Source organism: Myxine glutinosa, chromosome 1, assembly GCF_964187855.1.
Source record: "Myxine glutinosa chromosome 1, kmMyxGlut1.1, whole genome shotgun sequence".
Taxonomy (NCBI): domain Eukaryota; kingdom Metazoa; phylum Chordata; class Myxini; order Myxiniformes; family Myxinidae; genus Myxine; species Myxine glutinosa.
The window spans coordinates 443,220,609-443,244,705 of record NC_136261.1 but is presented as its reverse complement, the minus strand read 5'-3'; the positions used below and the strand labels follow the sequence as shown (position 1 = coordinate 443,244,705).

Sequence of the window (24,097 nt, the reverse complement as noted above, 5' to 3'; positions counted from 1 at the left end):
CGCACTCAGTATCACTTTCATCACCGCACGTACACTCTGTATCGCTCTCACTCTCTGTCGCATTCATTCTCACTTCCACACTCTGTGACACATTCACTCTCCGACGCACACTTTTTCCTCACACGCGTGCCATTTCCACTCACACAGCGCCCAACGGACCTCCCACAAACGCCCGCGGTACGCTGCGATCCCAAGCGCCGAAAATTCTTTTCACGCCAAACATCCTCCTGCAAAACCTCTTAACACCATATACCACCTTACTCACCTTTGGGATCCTCCTCTCCACGCGCACCTGCAAATCTTTATAAGGATTAGCAAGTACGGCATCAGGATGTGAACTCAGACTTTGCACATTATCCATCACTTTCCCCGATTTCATTCCTATCTCTGCCTTCTCTTCAATTTCAATTCCAACTATTTCTTTTTCTTTGTTCACCTCGACAACCGCTGGTTTTATTAAAATTCCCTCTTCCACCTCAGCGGTCGCCGGCTTCCCCACATCCTGGGTCGCGATTTCTACCCCGGTCCAGTTACCTGTGCCTTGCTCCGACTTGCTCAACCTGCGCTCCTCGACCCGCGTTACCTCGTCGTGCACCCGTGTGCCCCTCCCGCTCAACCTGCAGTTAACCTCCCTCTCGGCCTCCCTTATCTCATATGCGGCTTGCCCCCTCGCCAACCCCTCATTAATTTATTTGGCTTGGCCAATTATGCCCACCAGTTTGTCCCTTAATCTGCTTCCGAATCCCTCCAATTTGCTTCCTAACTTGTTCCCTACTCCTCCCAATTTGCTGTTTAATCCCTCACATTTGTTGTCTAAACCCTCAAATTTGGCTTCTAGCCCCCCGATTTGATTTTCTAATCGCTCCCACATTCTGTTTTCCAATCCTCCAATTTGGTTTCCCATGTCATTCCTCAATTGCTCACCCGTCTTGACCATAAGGGCTTCCATTTGTATCATAAAGAGGTTAAAATCCACCGGTGCTGCGGGTGCGGCTGCCGCAACCCCGCGCGAGGCCGCCATCCTGTGCGCCTAACAACCTCCGCTGCCCAATGCATATTGCCTTCCTCCCGCATTACTCCCACCTCCTCCCTGGGGTCCTGGGTTGACTCTAAACCCTCTCCTAGCTCCCCTACTGGCATCCGGTCGCCTTGATTATCCATGGCAAGATTTTAATTTGGATATTAATAAAATTTGTGGCCGCTCCAAATTTTGACCAAATTTTTCCAGATATAAAACATTTGGTTCAGGCTTCAAATCCCACTCCCAGACACCAATTGTTACGGATCTGGGACGACGGTGCTCCCCTTGCCCAGGGGGGGTTAACCCCTTGTCCTTTATACTGGCCGTCGCTGATCCTGAGGGTATGACGTCACGCCCGGTCAGCGCTGGGTAGGGTATTAGGCCTATCCGTCCTATGACCTAAGTACCAGCGCCTTCCGGGACGCAAGGAAACACCCCCGCCCGTGCCGCAGTGTAATTTGATTGGTTGCGCCGAGCGAGCGAACTGCGGCGCGGGCCGTTAACAATGACTAACCCGATTGCGGAGCTTTGGCCGAAATCGCACCACAGGAACTCAATTGGGAAATCACTAAAGCGATCGGATGTGAATGAAAACCAAAGTGAAGGAGGAACAGGTATTTATTATTATTATTTACACAACCAAAGAAACCAAAGGAGAAGGAAATAAACGAAAGTAATTTACAGAAGAAGAAGAAGAAGACACAGTGCAATCCTTATAACAAGCTTACTTATACCCCAGACAACACAAAGGACGGACGACAGGCAGACTCACACGAATGGGGAATGAAGGCAGGAACGAATGGCTGGAAGAGAAGGTGGGACCACAGGGCTGGATGAGGTTCCGGTCCATGCAAACGGCAGGGCTGGACGTCCGAGGATCGCGGCACGACGTCGAGGTTTTCATGCATGCCCTTGTTCGTTGGAGGTTGGTTCTGGCAGTTGCCGTCGGTGTTGGTTGGTATGGCGAGCACGCTCCGGATCCTCTGCGTGTCTCCGCCTCCTGCGTCCTCAAAACTCCTTCAACACCCACGGAACTCTTGTATGGTTTCTCTCCCGTGTGAATTGGTCTGTGTCTATTTAAAGTTGAAGAACGAAGACCTTCAAACACACGGAACACTTGTGCGGCTTCTCTCCCTCGGGACTCTCCTCACTCGTCTCGTCCAGCGCACCTCCCTCAGAACTCAGGTGGGGGCTCCTCGCAACGGGTTATATAGGCCACACCCTCAAATCTTCACGAACCTCTTGATCGTTCTCTCTCCGCCCTCTCAAGCCAAACCCACTCATTCTCGGTTGGTTGATCGGGGCTGGCTGACTCCTCCTCTTGATGACGATGGGCGGGCCACGCCCTTCTTCCCCGAGTTGGAGCACATGGCAATGGCGGTGAATGCAGTTGGTAATGGAGGTAATGCAGTTGGCAATGGAGGCAATGCAGTTGGTACTGGCGTTTTGGGGCAATTGAAAGGGGATTCTACCTTATTTCATTTGATGCAACGCAAGATGAACTAGTGGACACAGAGCCTTACCTGAGACATATAATAATGAGATAACTATTGAGGGAAGCCTATTATTTGCTATGTGATGCGATGGACTATCTAAGGTGCAAACAATTAACAGCCAATTAAGGGGAAATGTACATAGGAAATTTACTACTAAATTTACAAAGTGAAGGTTCTAAAAACCGTAACTATATGTATATATATATATATATATATATATATATAGATAAAAACAAGTGTTGAGTTCAGCCAAGCACTCCTGTCACTGTCAGGCTATGGCTCAACATCCTTCTTTCTGTTCTCTCAACTGTCCATTATTACCTCTCTGACCATATTTTAGTCCCAGAAAGAGTGGGTATTTACTCAAATAAAAGTTTAAATCCTTTGCTTTGTAGGTGAGAGTGCCCACTTCATTTTACCTTCAAAATTTACTCCTGGTACCAGTGATCTGATCCTATCAGCCATAATCCATTGTACCTTTTGTTAGATTCTACATTTTGTCAAAGTCTCTTCTTGATTTTGGAATAATTCAAACAATTATTCCTCCCAGAACTCCAGCAGAGATGCTGAGGACAGTTTGGAGGAGAAGCGGAGGTTGGTGTGCCAATTTGTGAATGAATCTGTGGATCTGATGAAGAGTGAAATAAACAAGAGGAAAATGGAGAAGCTTTCTCTTCTTGGGAAGCAGAGGGAGAAACTGGAGCAGCAGATGGAGGATCTCCGTCAAGGAAAATCCGCAATGGACACAGCACTCCAGGATCTGGAGGCCATTTCCTTTCTGCAGGTGTGGTTTATCGTAAACGTATTGCAAAAGTTTTACTGTTTAAAATATATTGTTTCGGGGGAGTCTGTCACTATTCAAGTATAAGCTTTTAGTTGAGGCCTTGTTTCATGTCACGGTCGATGGTAAAGGTGCAGTATACGATACAATGGTTCAAAAATGATTAAATAAATTGACTAGAAAGGTGAGTGAATGCATTTCCAGGTGTGTTTATGTCATCATGAAGTGAGATTTAGGTTTTATCACAATGAAGGTTTGGGATGAGAGTGAGTTCATGTCATGGTCTCCAAAGCAGTGATACAGCACGACTACCTGGTCACTGTTGAGGGTTTCAATCATTTCATCCAAGGATTTTATCCAAGGGATGCTCATGTGGACCTCCAGGTACCATGACATCATGGCTCTCATCATGTGCTGGATCATCGCGATTATTTTGGTTTATCCAGTGCCATGCTTATCCAGGTAGTCAAAGTTGCCTGTGTGTATCCACCTGGAGAACATTAGTATGAATTATGGTCAAACAACTACTTCACATAATTTGTTCCTGAACAATTCAATGTTGTTCATGTGAATACTGTTCGGGTTACAGATTTACCTTATCGCGTGTTTTCACCAAAGGGAAGTGAAGTACTGTTTCAAAATTAAAATCAAATTTATCTTTTCCTTTTCAAATTGAAAACATCTTTGGTTTATTACCCCATGCACGCGAAGCCTCCATCTCTTAAACTGTGACTCAATGCCGTCATAATGCAGTGTCTATGGTGACACTGTCTATAGTGATCAATATTGCCTCAGGAACACTAAACACCTGGATATTTTTAATGACGATCTTTAAAATCATCTTTTTATTAAAATTGAAGAACGTAAATGAACACTGTGTGGGGTATCGTGTTCTGTGAACTCTCTCGTATTTAATAAATAAAAACAAACATTCATTCATTCAAATATCTGGATCTCATTCTTTGTTTTCTTCCTTTTCAGGCTTCCAAGGACCTGCTAAAAAGGTGAAACTGCATTGGTATCCGACACGTTATCAGCACATCCTGATGTTTTTGACCCTGCTCACCTTCTTCTCTCCATGTCCATCTGTGATCTGTGCTCACCTTCTTCCCTCCATGTCCCTCCATGATCTCTGCTCACCTTTTCTCTCAATGTCTGTCCATGATCTCTGCTCACCTTCTTCTCTCCATGATCTCTGCTCACCTTCTTCTCTCAATGTCTGTCCATGATCTCTGCTCACCTTCTTCTCTCCATGATCTCTGCTCACCTTAGTCTCTCCATGTCCCTCTATTATTTCTGCTCACCTTCTTCTCTCCATGATCTCTGCTCACCTTCTTCTCTCAATGTCTGTCCATGATCTCTGCTCACCTTCTTTTCTCCATGATCTCTGCTCACCTTAGTTTCTCCATGTCCCTCTATTATTTCTGCTCACCTTCTTCTTCAACTGCTCTTTCTAATTATTCCTCATTCCCTTCCAAACCATTTCTGAAGATAATTCATAAAACACCTTACCCCACACTGTCTTGAGAAAAGGGCATGGAAGGGTCTTTTCAACTCTTGGTTTGCGTTTCCAAGCACGATCTACATTTCTTTGTCTGAATCTCGATATTTTCCAAGGTTGAAAGTGTGAGCGTCAAATTTGATTGGTCAATATAGTGGAAATTTGCGTTTCTCCAAATACTGTTAAACTGGAGGTTTTTGGAAGTGCCAACAAGGGGATTTGTTTTCTACAGTGTTCAAAATATAAAACACAAGCTGAAGTACCCAGAGTTGCTCGGGGAAATTCATGTAAGGTGAATATTAAAATATAATATGTATTTTGAAATATTAATGGGTGCCAATTTGATTGATACAGCTGCATGAAGAAGTGAATGTATTTTATTTGCCAGATGTAGGGTGCCCCTTTACATGAACTTTTCTAGAGCATTACTTGGTTCCTCCTAAGAACACAAGGGTACTCCAGCATGCACACGAGATTTTTTTGAATGTCCCTTCTTTTCTATAGTTTGCCACATGGCACATATGATAGAGAGGGGCCTTTTCTATACCCATGCCATTTTTCCCCAAGAATGCTTGTTATCTTTCCACTCATCAACTTTCACAATGAACATGTCACCAAGCAAACGTTGCAAAGTCAGAGAAAATAAACAATTTCTTACATATGGAATCATAGGTATGCAAGTGTTATCCATGCATGGAACGCAATACACTGTCTAACAGTACACGACAAGTGCTTCAGTAGATAGTGTACATCAACATGAATTACAAAGATATTGATGGACATTGGACATGGTTTACAACATTTGAACCTGGATACATGAATTACATGGAGATCGATGGACAATGGACAAAGACATGGTTTATAACATTTGAACCTGGCTTCTCTGCGTCTTGTCCGAGGACCTCAGATGGGAACACCAACAGATGGTAACAAACATTACTTCTGAGAATGGTGTTGTCCCATGTCCTGCCGCAAACACCTTGTTGGATTATTCTCACCAAGGTCTTGTCTCTGCAGATAGATGGTTTTCTATCCCATCACTTCGGAACTTGTCCTTTGTTCTGTCCATCTCCTGTCAGGAAGCCGAGTAAAGGACCAACTGACTCACCAAGTCTGCTTCTTGCCTCGTGCTCTTCATCTCATCTTTCAGCATGTCATTCATCATTGATTTATTCTTTCCCCAAAGCACACCTCATTCTCTCCAACCCTCACCGACACTCTCTTTCCATCCTGTTCATCGTTTTTTTTCTGCCTGTTTACTTCATTCTCGATTAGGCTCCTCTGCAATCAAGACTTCTGAATAAAAATACAAATTATTCCACAAATTCACTCGATCTATTTTCTATTTTTAATTATTTACAACTCTTTTACAGATAACTTGTTTTGTTATGTAAAAATGTATTATTTTAACAATATTCTCTCCTCCAATAATTTCTAAAACTGATGTTTTTCCTTTTTATTCCAAGGCTCACGACCATGTCAGACTTTAAATCCGTGAAGAGGACACCGCTCCCAGTTCTGGACTTCTCGAAGGAGGAGAAGAATTTGGACGGGCTCATCACGCTCAATAAGAACTTCCTGGAGAAGATACAGAGTGAGTGACACAAACTGGACATTTCATCAAAAAATATTAAGGGAACACAAAACGTGGCACAAATATGGAAGAGAAACGGGAAGAGAGAGAACGGCACTCATTGGAGAGCAATTCCTCCGCCAGGTGAACAGTTTACAATTTGTATCCCAGAGTAGACCAGAAAATCACAATACAGGATCGTATTTAATCAAAATCATCCATCCACAACTTTTGAGATATCCTGCGATATATCGTATCTCCCAATGGCGAAGCATCACTTTCAAAATTCGACGATCTGGATCCGGATCCGGATCTTCACCAAAATTGAATCGATTCTTCCTTCTCACACACACAACCTGTCCAACAAGTTTCATCCAAATCCGTCCATAACGTTTAGAGATATCCTGCTATATGCTGAATTTAGCCCATCACTCAATGGTGAAGAATCACTGAAAAAATAAATAATTATCATATCCGAATTCATATTCAGATCTTCACCAAAATCGAATATGTTTGTCCTTGTCAGACACCCAACCGGTCCACCAAGATTCCTCCAAATCCGTCCACAACTTTTTGAGATATCCTGCTGTGTATTATTTTTGGTCTTATCTCCCAATGGTGAAGAATCACTTTAAAAATTCTACGAGCCGGATCCGAATCTGCATCTTCACCAAAATATAATCATTTTGTCGATGTCAAATACGGTACATCTCTGCCAAATTTCGTCTGAATCCGTTCACAACTTTATTGAGATATTTTGTTCACAAACGGACAAACAGACAGACAGGGGTAAAAACATAACCTACATCCACCTTTGGTGGCGGAGGTAAAAATTCTAGAAAATGAACAAATGATAATGTTTTTATTGTGTACCACATCATGGATCAGGATGAGTGAGGTTACAGAGGGTAAAAAGCAAACATGGTTTCAGTGGGGAAACAGGTATACACAACAGGTAGATGCAACAAGCAAGGTATCCAACAAACAGGAGAAAACTGAAGATGGGAGGGGAGGAAATATGTGAAACCACGGGGCTTGGGAGAGGTGGGGTTCACAAGGGCAGAAATATTTACACGTAGTGATGGGAGACGACATGATGTGTTAGTGTAACAGGAACGTGAAGTCCCTGGAAGGAAAGTTAGATTGAATCATCCCCGGAAAGCAGTTCCGCAAATCAGATAAATGACTGGATATTTATATTAAGTAGAGATTTTGGGAGTTTGATTAGAAGGAGTTACTGTAAGAGGGGATTCATCCTCGATATATTAGAGATGGACGGAGATCTAAGAGAGGAGAGGGATCAAGAATGGAGGAAATGGGTTACAAATCACACAAACAACAGGCATGAAGAACTAATGTAACGTGCTAGATGGGGTGATGTAATAGACACTGGGTGAAACGGCGGTAAAAACCTGAATAAATTTATTTATACACCTTTAACCCTTTATTCAAATTTAATTAATTATAAACTTGAACGCGATAACACAAATCACCTTCATAATACCTCCAAGAACCATGATATATGTCGACATCGAACAAGAGATTTATTTTGGTCGTGACCCCGAAGCCGTTCCATAAAGAGGGAAATAAAATGGAAGAAAAAGAAAAGAATGAAAAAGGAGGAAATATGGAATTTTAAATAATCTGGAAATGGAGCGAGGAAGAAGAACCCTGTTTCCGTTTCCCTTCACTTCCAAAGATTTATCAAGTTGTTCTGATCCATCTCCACCTTCTCCGGATGCTCCACCGGCCCCTCTGTGGAAATTATTGGAGAAGAACAAAAACTACAAGATGTGAAATTTTCTTGTTTTATGTTTATGAAGATGTTTTTATCTTTTGACCAAATAGTTAAACTAGAACAGATACATTCAAAGTACACCGCCCCCAATGCCAAATAAATAAATAGTGTAGGCTCAGTACTGCATAAGTGTAGTTTGTGAAACCCATCCATGGACATGATCATCATGGGGTCATCAGCCATGCAAAGATCAATATCGCTGATGATGATGAGGATGATGATGAGAGGGAGTTGCACGTGAGAGGGTGAAGAAGAGGCCACCGATATGCTTCTGTAAGATGTCGATTGACGCCGTGTTCTATGGTGATCAATAAAGCCTCCATCTCCTCAACTGTGACTCATCGTCGTATTAGTACAGTGTAGTCGTGCTGGTACAGTGTAGCCATGCTAGTGCAGTGGAGTCGTGTTAGTACAGTGGAGTCGTGTTAGTACAGTGGAGTCGTGTTAGTACAGTGGAGTCGTGTTGGTACAGTGTAGTCGTGTTGGGTACAGTATAGTCGTGTTTGTATAGTGTAGTCGTGCAAGTATAGTGTAGTCGTGTTAGTATAGTGTAGTTGTGCTAGTACAGTGTAGTCGTGCTAGTACAGTGTGGTTGTGCTAGTACCGTGAAGTCGTGTTAGTACAGTGAAGTCGTGTTAGTACAGTGTAGTCGTGCTGGTACAGTGTAGTCGTGTTAAAGTTCCAGATTTTAAAAATTATCTTTAAATTGTTTATAATATTAAAAGTGAAGTAAATACTTGAACACTGCATGGAGTATCATGTTCTATGAAGTCTCAGGTTTTTCAAGTAATGAATTTGAGCGATGGAGGATACACCGTCTGTAGCTTGATTTGAAGGCCATTTTGATTTGCTTTTGCTGTTTGTCCCACCTAAAATCTCGTTTTAATGTTATCCTTTCCTAGAGGTTGGAATTCCAGCATGGATTCAGGAAATCAAAGTATTGTGATTGGAAAAATCGGTGATGACGTGAATGAGGAACTAAAATATGTTCCACTCCGGAAATATAAATTTCCAGGAAAAAAAACTTTCTTACATTCCACGTATTCCCTCTGCCTCTGAAGGTGGATGGAGGTTATGTTTTCACCCTTGTCTATGTCTTTGTCTTGTTTGTTTGTTTGTCTGTGAGCAGGATATCTCAAAAAGTTGTGGATGGATTCGGGCGGAATCTTGTGGATAGGTTGGGTGTGTGACGAGGACGAATTCATCCGATTTGGGGAACATCCGATTCCAGATCCGGAACAGAATTTTTAACTGATTTCACATCATTGAGAGTTGGGGCCAAAAACGATGTCCTGTATACCACGATATTTCAAAAAGTTGTGAATGAGTTATGACAAAACTTGGTGAATGAGTTGGTTGGGTGACAATACCAAGCCGATTCGACTTTGGTCCAGGTCTGGATCCAGATCCGGTCTTTCAGGGGATACAAAACATAAACTGTGCAGCCTGGTGGAGGTATGTGCTCTACCAGGTGCCGTTCGAGTTAATTTTGTTATAATAAAGAAACATTATGGACCAGAAATACAAGACTAACATAATTTAAATCATTTTTCATAAATTATAAAATTCATAACATGAAATCCACAAAGTTGTGGATCCGGGATTGTCGGTGGATCGGCCCGCGAGGGAGAGAAATCTCCTTTTGTGCCGAAAACAAACATTTTACAGGTGAATGAGGTCATTAGTTGAGAATGTGAACTCAGGACATGAACTTGGTGTTTGTGCAAAACTTAACATCCAAGTCGATGTTACTGATCGGGTCAATCATTGTTTTATTCTTCTCATGAACTGTAATTGTAAAAGTTTGGAAAAGTGAAGAATGTTTGTGTAAAAGTTGTTAAAATGAATTCTGTACAGTGAAGTGTTCACGGAACATCACAAACGAAGTAGAAACTTTTGGTTAATATTTCCAGGTGTTGTACAGGAAACACACACTGATTACACAGTGATGCGTCACCTGGAACATGTCAGGTGAATGAGTTGTTCTCACTTCCATCTTCAAATAATTTATTCATTGTTATGATAAAAACAACTGATCAATGAACATTATGAAAGGCTGGACAAAATAATTCAGTCATTTCCATTTTGGATCGATCAACCATTGGGTCAATTCAGGGAAAGTAAAAAAATAAATAGGACCGCGGGTCCTGAAGCTCACCTGGATCAGGTGCAACAGTCGCTCAACCCCCCACGGACCCTCTCAGACTATGATATGTTTAATGCTGTGAACAAACTTTGGTACATCATGGGTGATGAAGGTTGTGATCACGTTTTTCAAAATTGTGTGCGTAGTTTCAGAGAAGAGATCAAATACCTATTTTGGGGTCAAACCCCCGTAGTTCCCCTTATTGAGCGCAGATTTTGATGTGATGAATTCACCTTCATGAAGCATCAAATATGAAGCTCATGTCCAACTTTCATCAACATCATGTGTTTGGTTCAAGCGATAATGACTGAAGTGTTTACAGACTCAATCCCTCCCTCCCTCAATCCCTCCCTCCCTCACTCCCTCACTCACTCACTTACCTATGGACAATCCTCGATCGCATAAGCTCACCGCACTAAAGTCCAGGTGAGCTAAAAATACTGAGTTGGTAAATGGAATTTTTCAATCTATAATTTTTTCACAGGTGCACTGACCTATCACGGAGCGATCAACAGATTAATTTCACCAAGAACGATCTCACATCAACATAAATCATTCACATGTTCCTAAAATCATTCACATGCATATTGAATAATTCGCATGTTGCTTCAATCATTGACATGTACCTGGAATAATTCACATGTTCCTTGAATCATTCACATGTACCTTGAATCAATTACATGCACATTGAATCATTCACATGTACCTTGAATAATTCGCATGTTTCTTGAATCATTCACATGTTTCTTGAATCATTCACTTGTTCCTGGAATCATGTGATGTTTAATTCCAGTGAAGAAGGAAAGATTCATTCTATCTTGTGGAGAAAACGAATGAGCGATCACTCCATTTTACTACATGAGAGGGAAGTGTAAGGACAATGTTGGGAAATTTCCTTCATGAATCGATGAAAATTATAATTTATTTAATACAAAATGGAGGTTCCATGTCTCTTCCCCCATGTTTGTTGTGTTTAGATTTTTCGTTAAAAGATAAAATAAATCTTCATTAACAAAAAAACAATAGAATTTCACATCTTGTAATTTATGTTAATCTTTAATCATTTCCACAGAAGGACCGGTGGAGCATCCGGAGAAGGTGGAGCTGGATCAGAACAACTTGAGAAGACTTTGTAAGTGAAGGGGAACGGGGAGGGGGTTCTTCTTCTTCCTTCCATTTACAGATCATTTAAAATTCCATATTTTCTCCTTTTCATTCTTTCCTTTTTCTTCTGTATTATTTCCCTGTTCATATTTTCCTTCACTCTATTCCACTTAGTTATTTTCCAACTCGATTTTCCCTCTTGTCAAGTGTCACAAAACCCAAGGTTTGTTTAATTGAACGATGTCCAACCAGGAAGAGGGGATAGTCCAAACTTGTGTTTGCTGATTAAAGGCCTTTCTTAATCCACACCCTCTCCTCCCTCCTCTCTCATCCCCCACCCCCCATCCCCTTCCCTCTCTCTCTTCCTCACTTCCCCCATCCCCTCTCTCTCTCTTCCCCACTACCCCATTCCCCTCTTTCTCTCGTCCTCCCCTTCTCACCAACGATGTAATCAGAACAAGGTCTTTCTTGACAAATCGTGGTTCGTTCTGAAACATAATCCGGTATAAATTGCTCGTTCGTCCCAGATAAAATTTACAATCCTGAAGGAATTTGTCACATATTTCCCAATCTCTCACATAAACATCTTACATCAACAAACATTGTGGAATCATAATATATCTATAATAATAAAAAGGTGTGTGTGTGTGTGTGTGTGTGTGTGTGTGTGTGTGTGTGTGTGTGTGTGTGTGTGTGTGTGTGTGTGTGTGTCCGTCTCCTCCATAACTCCAAAACCATGAAACGTAGCACCCCCAAACTTTGCATACATACCTCTCCACCTCCAATGGATTACATGAAGGAAAACTGTGTCTTTGTGTGTGTGTTTTCAAGATAATTTACACGAACAGGCTTATCTTTGGTCAGCCTGCGTTCAGGTCGCTCAGCTTGGGGTCTTAATTCCCCCCATTTTGTCCACTCAATTCCAGTATGCCCTGCGTCAGACAGAACAGATCGGTTTGTGTACAATAAAGCTTGCTTGAGTGCTTGAGCTGCTTGGTGAGCACTCTCCAAGCAGCTTGGTAATGGGTGGAACACCCCTGCCAACTCCTCAGATTGAGTCTATTTTATCTAGTTCCTTCCTTTAAAGAGTAAAAATATGGGCAATACACCTGGCGCTCACCTGGTAGAATAACCAGTATACTGCACTGACTAAAGGTATTTTAAACCAATTACAATGGTTGCCAGAAAACAGGGCAGCAGGGAGATTCATACTGACATAATCAATAGACTTCAAACAAACAAAACATACCTATTTTGGGGTCCACTCCCACATACCTCCTTTTGTAATGCCTTGAACAAACATTTATACATCACGTGTGGTGAAGGTTGTGGGGAAGTTTCATCGAAATAGTGTTTGTCGTTTCAGGGGAAAAAGCAAATACCTATTTTGGGGGGAAATATGGCTCCACGCAGACCCCTGAGATCCCGTTTTTTTTCATTGTCGTGAACAAGCTTTAGTCACACCACAACAAATATCATTTGTGCCAAATTTGGTCAAAATCCCATCAGCGGTTTTGCAGAAGAAGTTTCAAGTGTTTACAGACAGACGGACGGACGCCGCGCCATCGCATAAGCTCACCTGAACTTTGTTCCAGGTGAGCTAAAAAGTACGTATATCAACGAACGAAGCAGCCCCTCCCTCAGCCCCCCCATCCCTCTCCCTCCCCCCACCCCCTGGTGCCTCGCCTTTGTTGTGCTATTTTATTTTCCCCCTTTTTGTGTGATCTTCTTTCATGATACGACGTCACTTCCACAAAAGTAGATACATCTACATACACTACTCAATAAGTTAGGGATATTGTGGGAGTGAGAGGGATATTGTGGGAGTGAGTTAATATTTTTATAGGGGTTCGGTTTAGGGTATTGAAATTGTGTGGGAGTGAGAGGGATATTGTGGGAGTGAGTTAATTATTTTATAGGGGTTAGGGTTAGGGTATTGAAATTGTGTGGGAGTGAGAGGGATATTGTGGGAGTGAGAGGGATATTGTGGGAGTGAGTTAATATTTTTATAGGGGTTCGGGTTAGGGTATTGAAATTGTGTGGGAGTGAGAGGGATATTGTGGGAGTGAGTTAATTTTTTTATAGGGGTTGGGGTTATGGTATTGAAATTGTGTGGGAGTGAGAGGGATATTGTGGAAGTGAGTTAATATTTTTATAGGGGTTAGGGTTAGGGCATTGAAATTGTGTGGGAGTGAGAGGGATATTGTGGGAGTGAGTTTTTTTATTATTATAGGGATTAGGGTTAGAGTATTCGGCAATGTGCTCTCGGCATCATGGGTAGGTTGGGGGGGGGGGGGCGGGGGTGGGGAGGTTAACATCGACAATGTGCCCTCGGCATCAAGAGTAAATGTGTGGTGGCAGAGGTTATTACAATTTCTCTATTTACTTGGGCAACGCTGATGTTAAAGCTCTGTTTGCACGGGTAAATGTGTTCTCCTTTCCTTCTCCCCCAAATCGAGGGTCCTGTAAAAGCCCCCCCCCCCCAAAATAATATATGCAGTACATCCCTTCCCCTCTCCCCTCCTCTTTCCTCTTCCCCTCCCCTCTTCCTCTTCCCCTTTCTCCTCCCTCCCCTTCCCCCTGCCCTCCTCCTCCCACCCCTTCCCCCTGCCCTCCTCCTCCCACCCCTTCCCTCCATTCTCTTCCTCCTCCCGCTCCCCTTCCTCCTCTTCCTCCTCCCTCTCCCCTTCCTCCTCTTCCCTCCTCCTTCCCCTTCCAGCAGCAAGAGACATGATGACTAATTGGTCCATCAGTGAAGCGACAGGTCGACTCTTCCAGTATAAAAATAACGTCCATCGACCTCGTGTTGGATTTCGATCATGTTGGTTCGAGCTTTGCATTTCATACTCAACGAGAAACTTCTTATTCAAACTCGGAAAACATCACAGAGAAACGATCTCCTTCTGATAAATCTTCTTCTTCATACTCGGAAAACATGACAGAGAAACGATCTGCTTCTGATAAATCTTCTTCTTCAAACTCGGAAAACATCACAGAGAAACGATCTGCTTCTGATAAATCTTCCTCTTCAAATTGGAAAAACATTACAGAGAAACTCAGCCATGATCCTTCTTCTTCTTCTGGAGAAAGGGCGTAAACAAAGCACAGGCGCTTCCCCTTCCTCTTCTTCTTCATCTTATTCTTCCAAGCAGAATGGAGAAACTCAGCTGTCAGTAGATTGCTAAACATCTATCTTATATCTATATTATAAAAGGAGTCATGTCTGTCTGTCTGTCTGTCTGTTTGTGTCTCTGTGTCTCTGTCTGTCTGTCTGTTTGTGTCTCTGTGTCTCTGTCTGTGTGTCTGTTTGACATGTTGTAACTTGAGAATGGATTAATGAATTTGTTACATATTTATGTGAATGTATGTGCATTACCATTCAGGTCTTTGCTTATCCGTGTGGAGTATATTAAGTTGTTGTGTAGTTGTTGTGGTTGGAGGGTCAGGAGCCCTTCTGAGGGAGTGGCCGGAAACGGAAGTGACCGGAAACGGAAGAGAAAAGACACGAGGAGAAAAAAGGACGGTGATTCTTCTTCCTCGCCCCGCTCCGAAAAAAGGTGGAATCGACCTGGCGCTGCATGGAAAACAGCGGCGTTCCGAAACCTGTCCGGCGATAGGAATTCCCGGGACGTGTACCGGCCCGGTGGAGACGTCAAGTTGACGTGGGGCCGTGCATCGACCCCGCGTCTGGAATCGTTCGCGGCACCGTCCAAACAGACGCGTGCGGGTCGCACGTTGGGGTCTAACGCGCCTTGCAAGCGGCGTGGGGTTTGGCTTGCTCTACCGTACCCGCTCCGCGTGGCCACGAGGGGCTGCAGCCACGGTGCCTGGTACGATACCTGCCCGGTGGAGAAACGTCCACCCGGGGTTCGTTCAACCGCCCGAGTGCGGAGACGCCGACCAGTAGCAGTATCTTGGTCAGGAGGGGCCCAGAGACATTGTGAGGAGCAGAGACCGAAAGGGGGTGTGAGTACTCACCGGGACACACATGTATAAGATGGCCATCTTAATCATAGGGAATTGATTGTGAATTGGGAATTGGTGATGATTATGTATGGTTGATTGCTCGGGGAAAATCTCCGTGGTTGTGTCCTTGAAATATTGTTGATGGTTGTGTCATTGAAATTGTTTGGTGTCATTACCATTGAAATATATCCTTGAACGTCAGTTGTCTTGGGTGAAATTCATATGGCTTGCGTGGCGAAAGCGCATATATAATACAGCTTTCTGGCGAAGTTCCTCTCACGGTCCAGGGGTCACTGAGACCAGGTATTCACCGAGGGGACCACGTAACAGATTTCAATGAAGCAAACTACGGTGGATTCGGGTACCTCCTGGGAATGTTTGTGATACAAAAAAAAATAATAATAATAATATTTTTTGTATGGATCCATGGACACGCGTGTCGAAACTGCAAATGCCAACACGTGACATTGGGTACACCTGCACGGAGAGCAGGATCTTCCAGGAAACCATTTTTTGTTCCTCCATAGATTAACCATCTCAGCAAAGATTGGTATTTCCGTCAGCGAAGCGATGGATCTTATATTCTCGTCAACATAAAACATCGGGGTGCTCACCTGGTCAAATAAACAGTATAATACACCGACTACAGGTATTTTAACCCAATTTCAATGGTTGCTCGAAGACAGGTTAGCATGTAGAATAATACTAACATAATCATAAGACTATAAAACAAACAAACAAAAAAATACATATTTTGGGGGCAAACCCATCCCACCCCGGGGCAACCCCTCCCACCCCGGGGCAACTTCACCCACCCCGAGGCAACCCCTCCCACCCGGGGCAACACCTCCCACCCCGAGGCAACCCCTCCCACCCCGGGGCAACACCTCCCACCCTGGGGCAACACCTCCCACCCCGGGGCAATACCCCTCCCACCCCGGGGCAACACCTCCCACCCCGGGGCAACACCTCCCACCCCGGGGTAACCCCTCCCACCCCGGGGCAACCCCTCCCACCCCGGGGCAACACCTCCCACCCTGGGTAACCCCTCCCACCCCGGGGCAACACCTCCCACCCCGGGGCAACACCTCCCACCCCGGGGCAACACCTCCCACCCCGGGGCAACACCTCCCACCCCGGGGCAACACCTCCCACCCTGGGGCAACACCTCCCACCCCGGGGCAACACCTCCCACCCCGGGGCAACACCTCCCACCCCGGGGCAATACCCACCACCCCGGGGCAACCCCTCCCACCCTGGGGCAACCCCTCACACCCTGGGGCAACCCCTCCCACCCCGGGGCAACACCTCCCACCCTGGGTAACCCCTCCCACCCTGGGTAACCCCTCCCACCCCGGGGCAACACCTCCCACCCCGGGGTAACCCCTCTCACCCCTGGGTAACCCCTCTCACCCCTGGGTAACCCCTCCCACCCCGGGGCAACACCTCCCACCCCCCACCCCGTAGATCCTCCAAAGGAGGAGATTTTTTTTATTGCCTTGAATAAACTCAGGTACATCATGGGGGATGAAGGTTGTGGTTAAGTTTCATCGAAATCGTTTGTGTAGTTTGAGAAAAAGCAAATTCCTATTTTGTGGGTTAAACCTGGATCCACTTGACCCCCGGTAAACCCCTTAGACGGCGAGTTTTTTTAGTGCCATGAACAAACTTTAGTCACAACAAAACAAATATCATTTGTGCCAAATTTGGTCGCAATCTCATCAGCGGTTTCGGAGAAGAAGTTTCAAGTGTTTACGGACCGACACTACGCGTCATCGCATAAGCTCAACTGAACTTCGTTCAGGTGAGATAAATACACGTGTAAAACAATCAACGTCGAGTGCTAAAACCACTTGGTTTCCATGGTGATACGGTGGCTCGCTTCATGGAGACATCTCCGGAATGGGAAAGCAAATGGAGGATGAAAGTAACAGGACAAGCACGATGTCTGAGAGGTATCCGCACTCGCTCTGAGGTGTCTAACCTGGGTTTGAATCCCGACCGAGCTATAAACTGTCATCCCGGTGTTTCACAGGTGCAGAGTGACTCATCAATGTGTGTGTCGACCTGTTAAACAGTGTCACACCTGCAGGATTTTCATTTCCCCTCCCCTCCCCCCTCTTCAACCTCTGACCCCTCTCCCGTCAATCTCTGCCGCCCCTCAACCTCTGTCCCCTCCTCATCCTCTCTCCTCACTCACAGATCTCCTCCCTCGTCTTCTCCCCTCCCGATCCACTCCCCCTCGAAGTTTTTCTCGGTGAAATAAATAAATAAATAATGTAAGTTGTTCATTGCGAAATAAATAAAGTTGTTAAATCGTGAAGTGAATAAACAAAACAATTGTAATAAAAGATTTTTTGTGATAGAGATTAATGTGTTTGTGTTTTTGTCCGTTTGTCTAACAATGTCCGTGACCCTGTGTCGTGTCCGCAGATGGACGGAGCCCGAGTCTGGACCCAAACTCTGCACATCGACGGATCAAGATCTCCGGGGATCTCAGGACGGCGACTGGAACCTGGACCGAGAATCAGTACCCGGAACATCCTGATCGGTTTGATGTTTGTCCACAAGTTGTTTCCTGTGATTGTTTCTCCTCAGGTCGTCATTACTGGGAGGTCGATGTGAGGTCGAGTCGTTGGTGCAGAATCGGAATCTGTTTAAACTCCATGGGGAGAAAAGGGAGACAGAGCTTGTTGGGAGAGAATCCCGAGTCTTGGTGTTTAGATAAATGTAATAACGAATTCTCCGCACATCACAACTATCAAGGTACCTCCCTGTCCGTCCCGGGGGATCATGAACGGTTTGGGTTCTTCTTGGATTGCGAGGCGGGAGAGTTGACGTGTTTCGGGGACTCGCGGGTCCTGCACGTGTTCAGGGGGAACTTCACGGACCCCGTTAAACCCGCGATTTGGGTTTGGGGTAATGGAGATTCCGTTCATTTTGTACATTTAGGGAAATAAACTTTCATCACAAACTGATCCGGTTATCTTGGGTTCAAATCAATCAAATCATTTACCTGTTCATGACGATGTGATTCACCTGTTCATGACGATGTGATTACTGATTAATGTTTATATTATAATAAAGTTTATATAATTTAATAAGTTCATTGTTTATCTTATTTAATGTGAAATGAACTTTAACCCGAACTCTTCATTCTCCTCACGATACAATACGGATTCTTCTTCTTCAAACGTGTGATTGAATGGAATGTTTGACTGAAGAAAGTCCCTCCAGGTAGATGAAACCCTTTGTGTTTACCTGGAATGGAACACCGGCGTTTATCGTGAAGGTGAGAGTGGGTTTGGATTGGATCACAGGTAGAATGTGGAACCCTGGATGGAATTAACAGAACGTTCATCATGTATCGCGGATCACACCGTTGGAAAAATGGCCAGGTGACCTTTTGGGTGTTACTGTCTCTTTTGATCCGATGAAGGGTTCACACCTGAAACGTCAGGTTCTCATTGTTTCCCACAGAGGTTTTAATCTTAATCTTCGTGGAAATCTCTTCCATCCAATCAAAACACAGAGATAAAATAATTTAATAACCAGTGCAGTGACGTCACTAAGTTAATTTAGCGTCATCAGGTGAATGCAAATTCCAGAGAAGGCGTCGCATCAAGTACTGTGATAAACAATTCATATTCACCTGGTGGGAGGTAAACCATGATCATACAGGTGCTGCCCTCAGGGCGACATTGCACTCTGGGAGGGGCAGGTTGGGGTTCACCCTCCAATTTCCCCAATTGGGGGAAACTCGACCCGGCAATTTTTGGTTGTGGGGACTTAGATCTCGCTATACCTGGATATTTAAACAAAGGACAGGTAAACACCTTCATGTTAAACATTCACTAATTCACTTCTTCTTAATTTTACACGTCGACGCCATTGAATGTTGATATTACAACCTGTATGACGAATCTTCCCAGGTATTACGTTTGTATCGTGAGTGAAAAACCTGCGATAAAACATGTATGAAAAGTGTTTTATGACGTCACAATATCAAAACAATGCGCAGTGGTATTGTAAACAAGGGTGTTTCACAGGTAGGATGATCCATCAATGCGTGGTAGGGGGCTCACCCCTGGGTTTCACAGGTAGGATGATCCACCAATGCGCGGTATGGGGCTCATCATGGTGTTTCACAGGTAGGATGTTCCATTGATCCATCAATGCACGGTATGGGGCTCATCATGGTGTTTCACAGGTAGGATGATCCATCAATGCGCGGTATGGGGCTCATCCCGGTGTTTCACAGGTAGGATGATCCATGAATGCGCGATATGGGGCTCATCCCAGTGTTTCTCAGGTTGGATGATCCATCAATGCGTGGTATGGGGCTTATCATGGTGTTTCACAGGAAAGATGATCCATCAATGCACGGTATGGGGCTCATCCCGGTGTTTTACAGGTAGGATGATCCAGCACTGCGCGGTCGGGGCTCATCCCGGTGTTTCACAGGTAGGATGATCCAGCACTGCGTGGTCGGGGCTCATCCCGGTGTTTCACAGGTAGGATGATCCATCGATGCATGGTAGGGGGCTCATCCTGGTGTTTCACAGGTAGGATGGTCCATCAATGCGCGGTAGGGGCTCATCCCGGTGTTTCACAGGTAGGATGATCCATCAATGCATGGTAGGGGGCTCATCCCGGTGTTTCACAGGTAGGATGGTCCATCAATGCGCGGTAGGGGCTCATCCCGGTGTTTCACAGGTAGGATGATCCATCATTGCGTGTTATGGGGCTCATCCCGGTGTTTCACAGGTAGGACGACCCATCAATATTCAATTCGCGCTATGGGGCTCATCCCGGTGTTTCACAGGTACGATGATCCATCAATGCGCGGTCGGGGCTCATCACGGTGTTTCACAGGTAGCATGATCCATTGGTCCATCAATGCGCGGTATGGGGATCATCATGGTGTTTCACCTGTAGGATGATCTATCAATGCACGGTAGGGGCTCAACACCGTGTTTCACAGATAGGATGATCCATGAATGCGCGATATGGGGCTCATCCCGGTTTTGCACAGGTAGGATGATCCATCAATGTGTGGTATGGGGCTCATCATGGTGTTTCACAGGTAAGATGATCCATCAATGCGCGATATGGGGCTCATCCCGGTGTTTCACATGTAGTATGATCCATCAATGCGCGGTCGGGGCTCATGACGGTGTTTCACAGGTAGGATGATCCATCAATGTGCGATAGGGGCTCATCCCGGTGTTTCACAGGTAGGATGATCCATCAATGCGCGGTCGGGGCTCATCACGGTGTTTCACAGGTAGGATGATCCATCAAGGCGAGTAGCGTCCCTGTGATGAACATTAAACGGTAATCCCGTCTAACGATATTAGTTGTTGAACGTTAAAGATCCCACGGTATCCTTCGTGAATAGTCGGTGAGCTATCGCCGGCATCCTGAACAAATTACAGAACAAATCCACTGTAACCTACACAGGTCATTGGTCATCAACGTCACAGGTCACTGCACTCAGTCAATGACGCGACCCCGACACCTTGTGTCACATTCAAAAGAAGAAGAAGAAGAAGAATCTATGATTAAACACCATACCTGGTTCTGTTCTGAAGCCTCGTCAGTCCAAACACCATTGAACATTTCGCTAGTTTCACTCACAGTGAAATTTACCTGTTGGAATGATGTACCTGTATCTGGTGATAGATGCTTCTTCATCACCATCAGGTATTATGGATACCTGGCAAGTGTTTACTGTGTCCAGTAGATATCAGGTATGGCAGCAAGTTTATTCCTCAAGGTGCTGTTCCCACCTGCCAGCTCTTTCACCTTCCACACACCTTTTTAGAACGGGGACCATGTTGATGTACACAAGACACATTGGTATCTCTTGGTTCTTGTACAACTTTCCGGCCGCACAAGGAACGACTTTGCTGTCGATCTCTCCAGGTTGGACCACTCACCTTAGTCTGGAAGAGCTGAATTCCTGCCCATGGAGCTCTCCAGGTGTCTTGGTTCATGGTCCTGATGTAAAAGCTTTCAACACCTCATCATCGTTACCTGAATGTTGGTAGATGTTGTGGGCGGTGCTACGCGTTGTTGTACCTTCCCGTGTGTTCACGGAAGTCCAGGTTACCAATGGCACTTTGAGTGAATTTTCCAACTTTAAGGTTTGTGGGAATTAAGCCTGGTGTTGGCTTAGCGGTTAGGGAGCCGGCTTGGGATCCTAGGATCCTGGGTTCGAATCCCGGTCGATCGCTGAATTAATACCAGGGGGGTTGACTCAGCCTGTTCATCCTTCCGAGGTCGTGCAAATTGAGTACCATGCTTGCTGGGATGAATGATCACGGTGTGTACACTGGTTTGCAACAGGTACACCGTATCCCTGCGCATCGCAAGAGCGTGACTAATGGTTGGTGTCAGGAAGGGCATCCGGCCATAAAAACTGCCTCAAACAGGGAACCATGAGGTCATGGGGCCCGCAAGGCTAATGATCATTGATCAAGCTTATGACCAACATCAAGCTTATGACCAACATCAAGCTTATGACCAACGCTAAATGGCCTCAAAACGATCATTCATATTCGTTCATTCGAGGTTTGTGGGAACCAAGAGCTCACCTTGTTCCTGGTCCCCTGGTAAGAGCTCACCTTATTCCTGGTCCCCTGGTCCTCCTCAAGAGCTCATCCTTGTTCCTAGTCCCCTAGTCCTCACTAGTCCATGACATGGAAGCGATACATCTCTGGCTATTTGATACCTGATGATATTGATAAAACGGTTCAACATTTTAACTTCTTCTTTACTCCTGGTTTGTTTTAATGTGTGAAATGCTAGTGGGATACCTGCTGCAGGTGCACAAATATCTCCATCCATATTGAGCCCTTCTTCCCGATTTCTGTCATTTCGGTTCCACTTTAAGTCTGACTCATTCATCTCTGGAGTTGCATCATTCACCATCCAGGTCACGTGATTGTGGAATGACACAGGTACACATTCAGGTGCAGAATCAAAGCGATGAATAAACAGCGATGGATCACCTTCTGGATTCTTCTTCTTCTCGGTTTCTCAGAGGTGTCCTTCACATCATTCCGGAATGATTTAGCAGAATGGTGGAAGATAACGTTCTTTTCAGGATGAGCACCTGTGGTGTGGATTCGTCACCACACTCCTCTGCACTTTTCTTTAGGCAGGTAACCTTTGATAGAAGATAACCTGTTGACATATCTGATGAACAAATTATAGAAGATTTACCTTTTTGTGGTTCTATCATGACCTTTGATCTGCGGTCTGCGTCGTATTCTTCATTCCTTTTAGTGAATGGAGCACCTGTATAAAGTGTTATTCACTATACCAGGTACGGACAACAAGCACCTGTATTTGTGCTGAAGTGAACTCACAAAGATAATTCTGTTCGGATCTTCATATAAGTTATCATCTTTGTAAGAGGTGAACTACTGCAGAGTATCATCATGTACTGGATCACAGGTGTTTCATCTGCAGGTGAGACTGTCATATTTGGACACTAACAGGACTTTGGAACCTGAACTCATTATCAATGACGTCAGCACAATTGTTACCATTTACCTGGATACGGTGTACCATATCATCATCACTGAGTACCTTTTCTTGCTCCCATATCACATTTTGTCGATTAATTATCCTTCGTACTCACAGGTCGTCGTTGATGCTCACCTGTGTGATTTCGCTCCTTCACACAAACGAAGCACTTATTTCTCTGGTCTATGGATTTAGTACCGGATGACCCAAGGTGGATCTACACCTGATGATCCCAGAGTTCGTTGCTGCATTTTTGTCACATGTGTTGGACACACGTGATGATTTCACTTTTTCATAATTTCCACATGTGACATGACATGCAGGTACCTTCTCAACAAATTGCTCTTCTTCTTCGTTCCATTCTTCTCACAAAATTCTGCATCATCAGTTCTGTTCTCCACTGCACAGGAGAGTGCTGGGATCCCTTTAAGGGTAACTTTTTGTAACGTCTCAGGGGTAACCTCTGACATGTGATGTAACGTTTCCTCGTTCATACATCATCCATGATGTCACGTCCTCAATAGGTTACCTGAAAATATATGAAATGGACAAACATTAGACATTCATCCCAGTGATTCATTAAACTTGTATTAGAATGATACCTTACTGTTCGACAAGATAACAAACTGATCGACAAGATAACAAACTGTTCGACAAGATAACAAACTGTTCGACAATATAACAAACTGTTCGACAAAATAACAAACTGTTCGACAAGATAACAAACTGTCCGACAAGATAACAAACTGTTCGACAAGATAACAAACTGTTCGACAAGATAACAAACTGTTCGACAACATAACGAGCTGTTCGACAAGATAACAAACTGTTCGCCAAGATACCAAACTGTTCGACAAGATAACGAGCTGTTCGACAAGATAACAAACTGTTCGACAAGATAACAAACTGTTCGACAAGATAACAAACTGTTCGACAAGATAACAAACTGTTCGACAAGATAACAAACTGTTCGCTTAAATAAATTAAAATAGTAAATTAAACAAAACTGTCCGATTCACAACAAACTTACCGGAGGAGAATTTTCTGTTCACGTCAGGATGTACACCTGATGGTATTTTCATGTCACCTGTGCGAACGAATCGCATACAAAAGATTATTGTGATGACATAACAATCGAGAGATAAAATAACGATTCAACAACAATCATGGTGACG

General features: G+C 44.4%; 2 protein-coding genes and 1 long non-coding RNA gene across 5 annotated transcripts in view; 2 read left to right on the top strand and 1 right to left on the bottom strand.

Annotated features, from left to right (window-relative positions):
- LOC144889670 (E3 ubiquitin/ISG15 ligase TRIM25-like) overlaps positions 1 to 18,490 on the top strand; it is a 51,364-nt gene extending 32,874 nt beyond the window's left edge. For all 3 annotated transcript variants that reach the window (XM_078770794.1, XM_078770796.1, XM_078770795.1), the window contains 5 exons: positions 3,068 to 3,301; positions 4,280 to 4,302; positions 6,266 to 6,393; positions 11,389 to 11,448; positions 17,820 to 18,490. In XM_078770794.1, coding sequence (XP_078626920.1) covers positions 3,068 to 3,301; positions 4,280 to 4,302; positions 6,266 to 6,393; positions 11,389 to 11,448; positions 17,820 to 18,346 — 972 coding nt within the window. In that variant the 3' untranslated portion in view covers positions 18,347 to 18,490. The remainder of the gene's footprint in view (positions 1 to 3,067; positions 3,302 to 4,279; positions 4,303 to 6,265; positions 6,394 to 11,388; positions 11,449 to 17,819) is intronic.
- LOC137418230 (E3 ubiquitin/ISG15 ligase TRIM25-like) overlaps positions 1 to 24,097 on the top strand; it is a 1,962,167-nt gene that overhangs the window by 78,728 nt on the left and 1,859,342 nt on the right. The gene's annotated exons all lie outside the window — the stretch shown is intronic.
- Positions 1 to 24,097, bottom strand: part of LOC144889692 (uncharacterized) — a 283,804-nt gene that overhangs the window by 52,772 nt on the left and 206,935 nt on the right. The window lies entirely within an intron of this gene.